The sequence below is a fragment of the Nerophis ophidion genome, linkage group LG05 (genome assembly GCF_033978795.1).
Source record: "Nerophis ophidion isolate RoL-2023_Sa linkage group LG05, RoL_Noph_v1.0, whole genome shotgun sequence".
Lineage (NCBI taxonomy): Eukaryota > Metazoa > Chordata > Actinopteri > Syngnathiformes > Syngnathidae > Nerophis > Nerophis ophidion.
Window position 1 is genome coordinate 9,103,648 of NC_084615.1, and position 13,014 is coordinate 9,116,661.

General features: G+C 41.1%; 1 protein-coding gene across 1 annotated transcript in view; it reads right to left on the bottom strand.

Moving 5' to 3' along the window:
• Positions 1-6,403, bottom strand: part of bicc2 (bicaudal C homolog 2) — a 51,470-nt gene extending 45,067 nt beyond the window's left edge. The window contains 1 exon segment of the mRNA XM_061899547.1: positions 5,960-6,403. Within this exon segment, the coding sequence (XP_061755531.1) occupies positions 5,960-6,230 (271 nt within the window). The 5' untranslated portion in view covers positions 6,231-6,403.
• Positions 6,404-13,014: the final 6,611 nt, after the last annotated feature.

Below are 13,014 nucleotides of genomic sequence, written 5' to 3' on the forward strand. Positions count from 1 at the left end.
TTCACTATTATCAATCAATCAATCAATCAATCAATCAATCAATCAATCAATGTTTATTTATATATCCCCAAATCACAAATGTCTCAAAGGGCTGCACAAGCCATGACCACATCCTGGGTTTGGATTCCACATCAGGGCAAGGAAAAACTCAACCCAGGGGAATGACAATGAGAAACCAGGGCGACGGGTGCAACGGACGTCGAGTGGATCTAACATAATATTGTGAGAGTCCAGTCCATAGTGGATCTAACATAATAGTGTGAGAGTCCAGTCCATAGTGGATCTAACATAATAGTGTGAGAGTCCAGTCCATAGTGGATCTAACATAATAGTGTGAAAGTCCAGTCCATAGTGGATCTAACATGATAGTGAGAGTCCAGTCCATAGTGGATCTAACATAATATTGTGAGAGTCCAATCCATAGTGGTTTTAACGTAATAGTGAGAGTCCAGTCCATAGTGGATCTAACATAATAGTACGAGTCCAGTCCATATTGGATCTAACATAATAGTGTGAGTCCAATCCATATTGGATCTAACATAATAGTGTGAGTCCAGTCCATAGTGGATCTAACATAATAGTGTGAGTCCAGTCCATAGTGAATCTAACATAATAGAGTCCAGTCCATAGTGGATGTAACATAATAGTGAGAGCCCAGTCCATAGTGGATCTAACATAATATTCTGAGAGTCCAGTCCATAGTGGATCTAACATAATATTGCGAGAGTCTAGTCCATAGTAGATCTAACATAATATTGTGAGAGTCCAGTCCATAGTGGATCTAACATAATATAGTGAAAGTCTAGTCCATAGTGGATTTAACATAATATTGTGAGAGTCCAGTCCATAGTGGATCTAACATAATATTGTGAGAGTCCAGTCCATAGTGGTTTTAACGTAATAGTGAGAGTCCAGTCCATAGTGAATCTGACATAACAGTGAGAGAGACCAGTCCATAGTGGATCTGACATAATAGTGAGAATCCAGTCCATAGTGGATCTAACATATAATAGTGAGAGTCCAGTCCATAGTGGATCTAACATAATAGTGAGAGTCCAGTCCATAGTGGATCCAACATAATAGTGAGAGTCCAGTCCATAGTGGATCTAACATAATAGTGAGAGTCCAGTCCATAGTGGATCCAACATAATATTGTGAGAGTCCAGTCCATAGCGGATCCAACATAATAGTGAGAGTCCAGTCCATAATGGAGCTAACATAATAGTGAGAGTCCAGTTCATAGTGGATCTGACATAATAGTGAGAGTCCAAGCCTTAGTGGAATCTAATATAATAGTGAGAGTCCAGTCCATAGTGGATCTTACATAATAGTGAGAGTCCAGTCCATAGTGGATCTAATATAATAGTGAGAGTCCAGTCCATAGTGGATTTAATATATTAGTGAGAGTCCAGTCCATAGTGAGGCCAGCAGGAGACCATCCCGAGTGGAGAGGGGTCAGCAGGTCAGAGATGTCCCCAACCGATAGTTACATAAATCACATTATGAAACAATATGTAACTGCCAGGAAGGAGAGGACTTGAAGGGGTGCCCTGAGGAACGGTTCATTTATTTAAGTTTGTACCCCAGTATTCTCTGTTTGCTAACAGGGTTAAATGTTAAAGCAAGGATCTGCCAATGTGTTTACAGTGGTCCTAACTCCTCTATATCAGTGTTTCCTCACACTGTTTACAATATTTGTTTGTCAGCTGTGGTCTGTATTGGTTGTAATACACTTTTCCACCACTTGTGGCAGTAATGACAATACTAAACAAACAGAATAAGTCTGGCACTAAAGTCAACGAGAAGTTTAATAAGCGCAAAAAAATTACAACTAAAACGGTGAAGCGGTCTTTTCATTTGCACTTTAATCTTATTGGCAGTTTATTTAAGACTCATGCAATACAAGCCAAAAGTTTGGACACCCCTTCTCATCATTCAATGTGTTTTATTTATTTTCATGACTATTTACATTGTAGATTGTCACTGAGGGCATCAAGACTATACATTTTCAAAGCAAAGTCCGTGTAGTTGCCGCCATGTTTCCTCGAGCCCAACGGCTCCCGTGCACATGCGCTGAGGCGCTTTAGTTTTCAGGAAGTAAGCAGTGTTGCCTAAAATGAATATTACTAACTTTCTGGAATTTTACCGCGGTTTATCAATAATTATACTGTTAACCGTTATACATACATATATATATATATATATATATATATATATATATATATATATATATATATATATATATATATATATATACATACACACACACACATACATATATATATAAATATATATATATATGTATTTATACATCTATATATATATATAGAGAGAGAGAGATATATTTATATATATGTATGTATATATATATATATATATATATATATATATATATATATATATATATATATATATATATATATGTATATATATACAGTATAGCCCTGCGATGAGGTGGTGTACGCCGCCTTCCGCCCGATTGTAGCTGAGATAGACACCAGCGCCCCCCGCAACCCCAAAGGGAATAGGCCGTAGTAAATGGATGGATGGATGGATTTATATATACATATGTATTTATACCGTACATGTTTTATCCTGGTCAACTGTAAGTAGGTTAAATATTGTGTATTTATGTTACTCACAAGTGAATAATGCTTTATAATAGACTGTATTTATATTATTCACATGTGAGTAATGCTGTACAATAGACTTATTTATATTTTTCATATGTTAATAATGTTGTATAATGGACTGTATTTATATTATTCACATGTGAATGATGCTGTATAATACACTGTATTTATACTATTCACATGTGAATAACGCTGCATAATTGACAGTCTATTATACTATATATTAAATACAGTCTATTATACAGCATTATTCACATGTGAATAATATAAATAATATCCACATGTGAATAATGCTGTATAATAGACTGTATTTATATTATTCACATGTAAATAATGCTGTACAATAGACTGTATTTAAATTATTCACATGTAAATAATATTGTATAATAGACTGTTTGATATTGCTATAATACACTCTATATATATATATATATATATATATATATATATACATATGTATATATATATATATATATGTATATATATATATATATATATATATATATATGTATATTTATAGATGGATAGTGTATTATAGTATATATTAAACACTCCATATATGTATGTATATATATATATATATATATATAATTTACCCCGCCTTCCGCCCGATTGTAGCTGAGATAAGCACCAGCACCCCCCACGACCCCAAAGGAATAAGCGGTAGAAATGGATGGATGGATATATTATTTAGATATACATCCCCTCTGTTGTGGAAAAGTTGGGCCTAGAGGTGGAAAAAGGTTAAGAACCAGGGGCACTCTAATGGTTTTAGGAATAGGCTTAAATTATATTTGATATATGTGATTATATTCGTTATATGTGATTCCCATAGCCCAAAAAAAGTCTGCGGGCTAAAGAGCATTTTCTAATGGGGCTCCAGTACTCTGGAATGCCCTCCCGGTAACAGTTAGAGATGCGACCTCAGTAGAAGCATTTAAGTCTCATCTTAAAACTTATTTGTATAGTCTAGCCTTTAAATAGACCCCCTTTTTAAACAAGTTGATCTGCTGTTTCTCTTCTTTTCTTTTCTGCCCCCCTCTCCCTTGTGGAAGGGTGATGGCCATGGATGAAGTGCTGGCTGTCCAGAGTCGGGACCCGGGGTTGACCGCTCGTCTGTGCATCAGTTGGGGACATGTCTGTGCTGCTGACCTGTCTGCATTCGGGACGGTCTCCTGCTGGCCCCACTATGGACTGGTAGGTAGGTAGGTAGGTCTTTATTGTCATTGCAACAAGTACAACGAAACTTTGGACTCTCACTATTATGTTAGATCCACTATGGACTGGACTCTCACTATTATGTTAGATCCACTATGGACTGGACTCTCACTATTATGTTAGATCCACTATGGACTGGACTCTCAATATTATGTTAGATCCACTATGGACTGGACTTTCACTATTATGTTAGATCCACTATTGACTGGACTCTCACACTATTATGTTAGATCCGCTATGGACTGGACTCTCACTATTATGTTAGATCCACTATGGACTGGACTCTCACTATTATGTTAGATCCACTATGGACTGGACTCTCACTATTATGTTAGATCCACTATGGACTTGACTCTCACTATTATGTTAGATTCACTATGGACTGGACTCTCACTATTATGTTAGATCCACTATGGACTGGACTCTCACTATTATGTTGGATCCACTATGGATTGGACTCTCACTATTATGTTAGACCCACTATGGACTGGACTCTCCATATTATGTTAGATCCGCTATGAACTGGACTCTCACACTATTATGTTAGATCCACTATGGACTGGACTCTCACACTATTATGTTAGATCCACTGTGGACTGGACTCTCACTATTCTGTTGGATCCACTATGGACTGGACTCTCACTATTATGTTAGAACCACTATGGACTGGACTCTCACTATTATGTTAGATCCACTACGACCTGGACTCTCACTATTATGTTAGACCCGCTATGGACTGGACTCTCACTAATATGTTAGATCCACTATGGACTGGACTCTCACACTATTATGTTAGATCCACTAGGGACTGGACTCTCACTATTATGTTGGATCCACTATGGACTGGACTCTCACTATTAAGTTAGATCCACTATGGACTGGACTGTCACTATTATGTTAGATCCACTATGGACTAGACTCTCACTATTATAGATCCACTATGGACTGGACTCTCACAATTATGTTAGATCCACTATGGACTGTACTCTCACTATTATGTTAGATCCACTATGGACTGGACTCTCACACTATTATGTTAGATCCACTATGGGCTGGACTCTCACTATTATGTTAGATCCACTATGGACTGGACAGTTTGAACATCAAATATGTTGTCTTTGTAGAAAATTCAACTGAATATGGGTTGAAAATGAATTCATTGTGTTCTGTTTATATTTACATCTAACACAATTTCCCAACTCCTATGGAAACGGGGTTTGTACATTGCATCCGGTCTCCACTAGGGTGTGGGTTACCCACATTTGGGGTCCTCTCTAAGGTTTCTCATCGACGTCCCACTGGGCTGTGAGTATTTCCTTGCCCTTTTGTGGATATTGTTGTGGCTTGTGCAGCCCTTTGAGACATTTGGGATTTAGGGCTGTATAGATAAACATTGATTGATTGATTGATTGAAGCCACAACAACATCCTCGGTTCCCCCATAAGGGCAAGGAAAAAAAATCACAACCCAGTGGGATGACAGTCCAATCCATAGTGGATCCAACATAATAGTGAGAGTCCAGTCCATAGTGGATCCAACATAATAGTGAGAGTCCAGTCCATAGTGGCTCTAACATAATAGTGATCGTCCAGTCCATAGTGGATCCAACATAATAGTGAGAGTCCAGTCCATAGTGGATCTAACATAATAGTGAGAGTCCGATCCATAGTGGATCTAACATAATCTGGCTCTAGAGCCATAGGTTCCCTACCCCTGGGCTAGAGTATACAAATGACGGCTTGTGCAGGCCTTTGAGACGCTTGTGATTTAGGGCTATATAGATAAAAAATGATTGATTGATTGATTGATTGATTGATTGATTGATTGATTGATTGATTGATTGATTGATTGATTGATTGATTGATTGATTGGTCTCCAAAATTCTGAAATCTTTACCTGGACAGATTTGGCCCCCAGTGACAATATCTTTAACTTGAATGCTCAGCAGGATTCAGTCAAGTTGTTTGTGTTTACACAGCCCAACAACAACACACGCTATGAGTTTCCATGGTAACGCTGAAACCTCAGCCCAAATAACTTCAAACAGGGATGACACTAGCAGGGATGAATGAGTTAGTGATGATGAGGCTGCAGAGTTGTGGACTCACCGTACAACATGGCCTCCAACTTCTTCCTATTGATCCTGAACCTCTCCTCCACCCACTCGGGGTCCGAACTCTGGCCTTCCTCCCCCTCGTCCTGCCTCTGCCCCGCTGTGTCTTCCTCCTCCTCCTCCTCATCCTCCCTGTCAAAACGGGCCTCGCTGGGCTCAGGCTTCGCCGCTGAGCCGGGTTCTACGCTAGTTTCCGGGTCAGGCTCTGGGAGCGCTACGGCGGCCGGGCCGGGAGAACTCTCCTCGGTGCTGGTGGTGTTGGCCATAGCAGGACTGAAGCCCTCGTCAGTGTGTGTGTGTGTGTGTGTGTGAGTGTGTGAGTGTGTGTGTGACCAAGGAGACAAGCAAGGGGTGAAAAGAGACGGAGGGGGAGCTGGAAACACCCCCAATTATGGACCCTCCACCCCTTTCCCGTTATTGACTTCTCTTCTCCTGAGCCGTGTGAGTTCCACAGTGTTGAAAGGAGGCAGTCACTCAGCTCTGGTCACCTCTTCTCCAGCCCAGCAACAATCCACAACAAATCCTGAGTAATAGTCTGCGATAACACACACACACACACACACACACACACACACACACACACATACACACAGAAACACACACACACACACATACACAAACACACGCACACAGACACACACACACACGTACACACACACACAACCACACACACGCGCACACATACACACACACACACACGCACACAGACAAACACACACATGCAAACGCACACGCAAACGCACACACACATACACACACACATACACACACACACACACACGCATACAAACACATATATACACACACAGACACACACACACACACATACATACACACACACGCACACACACACATACACACACACGCGCGCACACATACATACACACACACACGCACACACACACACACATACACACAGACACACATACACACAGACACACACACACACACACATACACACACATGCGCACACACACACACGTACACACAGACACACAAACACACACACACATACACACACACGTACACACAGACACACACAAACACACACACACATACACACACACGTACACACAGACACACACACATACACACAGACACACACACACACGCACGCACACACACACGCACACACACACACATACACAGAGACACACACACACACACAGACACACGCACACAGCCACATACACACACACACACATACACACACACACACATACACACAGACACACATACACACACATACACACAGACACACATACACACATATACGCACACACACACATACACACACACACGTACACACAGACACACACATACACACAGACACACGTACACACACGCACACACACACATACACACACGCGCACACACACATACACACAGACACACGCATACACACATATACGCACACACACACATACACACACACACGTACACACAGACACACACATACACACAGACACACATACACACACGCACGCACACACATACACACAGACACACATACACACATGCACGCACACACACACATACACACAGACACACATACACACATCCACACACACACACACACACAGACACACACACACACGCACACACGCACACACAAACACACACATACACACACGCACACACACATGCACAAAAGCATCCTCACGCCAGAGCTCACAGCTAACAAAATAATCGGGGTGTCCTGTGGAGGTTCCGCAACATCTGCCCATGGTCTCCTCACACTGAGCGGAATGTTGTGACAGTCAGTGCCGTTTTAATGTTGTTTTTTTGAAAACATTCATGCCACTTAAGTCACATGAAATAGGACAAATATTTTTTTCAATTATGATATTAGGCCAAAGATGTACAAAATTTGGGCTTGGGAGCCACATTTGGGGGGGAAAAAATTGGCCAGGGGCCGAAAGCCGACTACATGTAAAGTATATATATATATATATATATATATATATATATATATATATATATATATATATATATATGTCTTGATTGGATTATCCAGAGAATAGTGCTCGATACCGTGGTAGAGCGCAAAATGTATGTGTGGGAAAAATCACAAGACTCCTTCATCTCTACAGAACTGTTTCATGAGGGGTTCCCTCAATCAAATCTCCTAATGATTGAGGGAACCCCTCATGAAACAGTTATGTAGAGATGAAGGAGTCTTGTGATTTTTCCCACACATACATATATATATATAAATAAAAAACCCTGTTTCCATATGAGTTGGGAAATTGTGTTCGATGTAAATATAAACAGAATACAATGATTTGCACATCCTTTTCAACCCATATTCAGTTGAATATGCTACAAAGACAACATATTTGATGTTCAAACTGATAAACATTTTTTTTTTTTTGTAAATAATGATTAACTTTAGAATTTGATGCCAGCAACACGTGACAAAGAAGTTGGGAAAGGTGGCAATAAATACTGACAAAGTATAGGAATGCTCATCAAACACTTATATGGAACATCCCACAGGTGTGCAGGCTAATTGGGAACAGGTGGGTGCCATGATTGGGTATAAAAGCAGCTTCCCAAAAAATGCTCAGTCTTTCACAAGAAAGGATGGGGCGAGGTACACCCCTTTGTCCACAACTGCGTGAGCAAATAGTCAAACAGTTTAAGAACAACGTTTCTCAAAGTGCAATTGCAAGAAATTTAGGGATTTCAACATCCACGGTCCGTAATATCATCAAAAGTTTCAGAGAATCAGGAGAACTCACTCCTCGTAAGCGGCGTGGCCGGAAACCAACATTGAATGACCGTGACCTTCGATACCTCAGACGGCACTGTATCAAAAAACGACATCAATCTCTAAAGGATATCACCACATGGGCTCAGGAACACTTCAGAAAACCACTGTCACTAAATACAGTTGGTCGCTACATCTGTAAGTGCAAGTTAAAGCTCGACTTTACAAAGCGAAAGCCATTTATCAACAACATCCAAAAACGCCGCCGGCCTCTGTGGGCCTGAGATCATCTAAGATGGACTGATGCGAAGTGGAAAAGTGTTCTGTGGTCTGACGAGTCCACATTTCAAATTGTTTTTGGAAATATTCGACATTGTGTCATCCGGACCAAAAGAAAAGAGAACCATCCAGACTGTTATCGACGCAAAGTTGAAAAGCCAGCATCTGTGATGGTATGGGGGTGCATTAGTGCCCAAGGCATGGGTAACTTACACATCTGTGAAGGCACCATTAATGCTGAAAGGTACATACAGGTTTTGGAACAACATATCCTGCCATTTAAGCGCCGTCTTTTTCATTGACGCCCCTGCTTATTTCAGCAAGACAATGCCAAGCCACATTCAGCACGTGTTACAACAGCGTGGCTTCGTAAAAAAAGAAGAATGCGGGTACTTTCCTTGCCCGCCTGCAGTCCAGACCTGTCTCCCATGGAAAATGTGTGGCGCATTATGAAGCATAAAATACGACAGCAGAGACCCCGGACTGTTGGACGACTGACGCTCTACATAAAACTGTCATGCCTGTTAATCTGGGTTTATGTTTGATCATGTTATGTTTTGTTTTTGGACTCTTGTTTCCCGTTTTGCACTTCCTGGTTTTGTTGGTTTCCATAGTTACTCATTAGTTTCCACCTGGTCGCCAAGTCACGCCCCTGCCCTCTGTGACGCTTGTGTGGCATTGTAATGCCGGATTGGTTCTTCCGGGGATGCGTCGAAGCGATGAACACAACAAGGTAAGTTATAAATGGATTTATTAAATAATAAAAGGCTAGGAACAAAAACACTGCTGTAAAGAGAAAGCAAACCAAAAACAGAAAAACACTTCCTCAGCATGTGAGCTGGAATAAACAAATGGCTTAGCGTAAAAGCTAGCGAGAATATACATACAAAGATGAAGGTCGAGAGTCGTCACTGTTGCGCGTGGGCAAATTAGGATCCGAGGAAGACTGAACAGAAAAGGCTGGCTTATAAAGGAGGGTGATTAGCTGAAGCAGGTGTGCGGTACGAGTGTAGCAGGTGAACTAATGAGTAACCAGAGTGATGGGCAAAACAGGAAATAAACGGGTCAGACTGAGAATGAAAACAAAAATGGAAATAACAAACATGTGAAGATCTGAGCAGCAGATCGCAACACCCTCAGCCCTACACCTGTTTCTCATCATCATAGTCACTATTTAAGTCATTTGTTTTCTGTTCCTCGGGCGGGGAACTTTGCTCACGCTGTAGTACTTGCGACCTACTTCCTTCGTGTCCTCGATCACATGCCACGCACCTTGCTATTCATGCCCCTTGTTTTTGGTCACAGTAAGTGTTTTGTTTTAGTCGTTCATAGCCATGCCATCGTGCTGTTTTTGTTTATAGTTCATTATTATTCATGCCATCGAGCAAGCGTTTTGGTTTCTAGTTTATAGTTATAGCCTGGGTTCTAGTCTTTTGTTTCATAGCCAAGTTTTGCGCCCACGAGCACGCCACTTGTTTGCCTGTTGTTTTAGTCTGTTTGTTTATTAATCAATACACATGTACCTTAATTCACGCCTGGCTCGTCCAAAACTCCCTCTGCGTCGAAGAAGCAAAATAAATCCAAGTCAAAGTCCTGACAAAAACAAGAATGGGAAAGAATTCCACTTTCAAAGCTTCAACAATTAGTTTTCTCAGTTCCCAAACGTTTATTGAGTGTTGTTAAAAGAAAAAGTGATGTAATACAGTGGTGAGCATGCCCTTTCCCAACTACTTTGGCATGTGTTGCAGCCATGAAATTCTAAGTTAATTATTATTTGGGAAAAAAAATTTTTTAGGAGTTTGAACATCAAATATGTTGTCTTTGTAGCATATTCAACTGAATATGGGTTGAAAAGGATTTGCAAATCATTGTATTCTGTTTATATTTACATTTAACACAATTTCCCAACTCATATGGAAATGGGGTTTGTATTTGTGTGTTAGTAATCAAATAGAGCTGGTAAAATAAAAATAATAAATAAACACCCAACTTATACTTGTCGGTGCGTTTTTGTTATTAGGAAAGTGCAGGTCAGAAGCACAAACAAAGTCTAAAAAGTGTCTTTTAGGCAGGATTTAATGACATTTTGCCTCAAAAAAAAAAACCTGGTGAATAGACTGGATGATGGTGTCTCGCCATGGCAACGGCTCAAGAAGTCCACTATTCAAGGTTGACTCTGAATTCAGAGCCACAGACACGGTGAGCCCTGCACCCCAGTTTAGATCCGCCTGACTGGAAAAGTGTTTGTTTCCACTAAAACGTGTCGGTGCCTGCGTCACTTCTTTGACCCTCAGACTCTGCAAAGAAAGGTGGTGCTTATCGTGCAGGGTGCCAGGTTCAAACCACATCACACTTAGATGAGACAAAGAAAAAGGAAATTGAAAAAATAGACAATATTATAAATAACGACTATTTTATTTTACATTCTTCATGTGCAAAACCAGAAACCAGTGAAGTTGGCAAGTTGTGTAAATGGTAAATAAAAACAGAATACAATGATTTGCAAATCTTTTTCAACTTATATTCAATTGAATAAACTGCAAAAACAAGATACTTAATGTTCGAACTGGTAAACTTAGTTATTTTTTTCAAAAATGAGCTCATTTGGAATTTCAAAAAAAGCTGGCACAAGTGGCAAAAATGACTGAGAAAGTTGAGGAATGCTTGTTAAACACTTATTTAAGAAGAAGGATAGCTCAGTGGTTAACACTGCTGAATTGGAAAAAGAGGTACTGGGTTCAAATCCCACTCTGGTTAACAGTATTTAGGGACGGCGTGGCGCAGTAGGAGAGTGACCGTGCGCAACCCGAGGGTCACTGGTTCAAATCCCGCCTAGTACCAACCTCGTCACGTCCGTTGTGTCCTGAGCAAGACACTTCACCCTTGCTCCTGATGGGTGCTGGTTGGCGCCTTGCATGGCAGCTCCCTCCATCAGTGTGTGAATGTGTGTGTGAATGGGTAAATGTGGAAGTAGTGTCAAAGCGCTTTGAGTACCTTGAAGGTAGAAAAGCGCTATACAAGTACAACCCATTTATCATTTATTTTATTTATCATTTATTTGGAACGTCCCACAGGTGAACGGGCTAATTGGGAACAGGTGGGTGCAATGATTGGGTATGAAAGCAGCTACCATGAAAGGATGGGGCGAGGGTCATCACTTTGTGAACAAATGCGTGAGTAAATTGCTTAAAAGCAACATTTCCCCATCAGCTATTGCAAGAAATTTCGTGATTTCACCATCTACGGTCCGTAATATCATCAAAAGGTTCAGAGAATCTGGAGAAATCACTGCACGTAAGGCTGAAAACCAACATTGAATGCCCGTGACCTTCCATCCCTCAGGCGGTACCGCATCAAACAATGACATTAGTGTGTAAAGGATATCAACACATGGACTCAGGAACACTACAGAAAACCACTGTCAGTAACTACAGTTGATCGCTACATCTATAAGTGCAAGTTAAAACTCTACCATGCAAAGCCAAAGCCATTTATCAACAACACCCAGAAACACCGCCGGGCCCGAGCTCATCTCAGATGAACTGATGCAAAGTGGAAAAATGTTCTGTGGTCTGACAAGTCCGCATTTCAAAGTTTTTGTAAAATGTGTGTGAATGTGAGTGTGAATGTTGTCTATCTATCTGTGTTGGCCCTGTGATGAGGTGGCGACTTGTCCAGGGTGTACACCGCCTTCCGCCCGATTGTAGCTGAGATAGGCGCCAGCACCCCCGCGACCCCAAAAGGGAATAAGCGGTAGAAAATGGATGGATGGATGTAAAATGTGGACGGCGTGTCTGCCGGAACGAAGGCAGCTCAGTTGCCAGAATTTTACTGTAAAATTTACATTTGTTTTTTTTACTGTAAATAAAGTCCGAGTCCGTGGTTTTCGCCCGGAAAAGGGTGGAGTGGCATCTCCGGGTTGGGGAGGAGACCCTGCCCCAAGTGGAGGAGTTCAAGTACCTAGGAGTCTTGTTCACGAGTGGGGGAAGAGTGGATCGTGAGATCGACAGGCGGATCGGTGCGGCGTCTTCAGTAATGCGGACGCTGTATCGATCCGT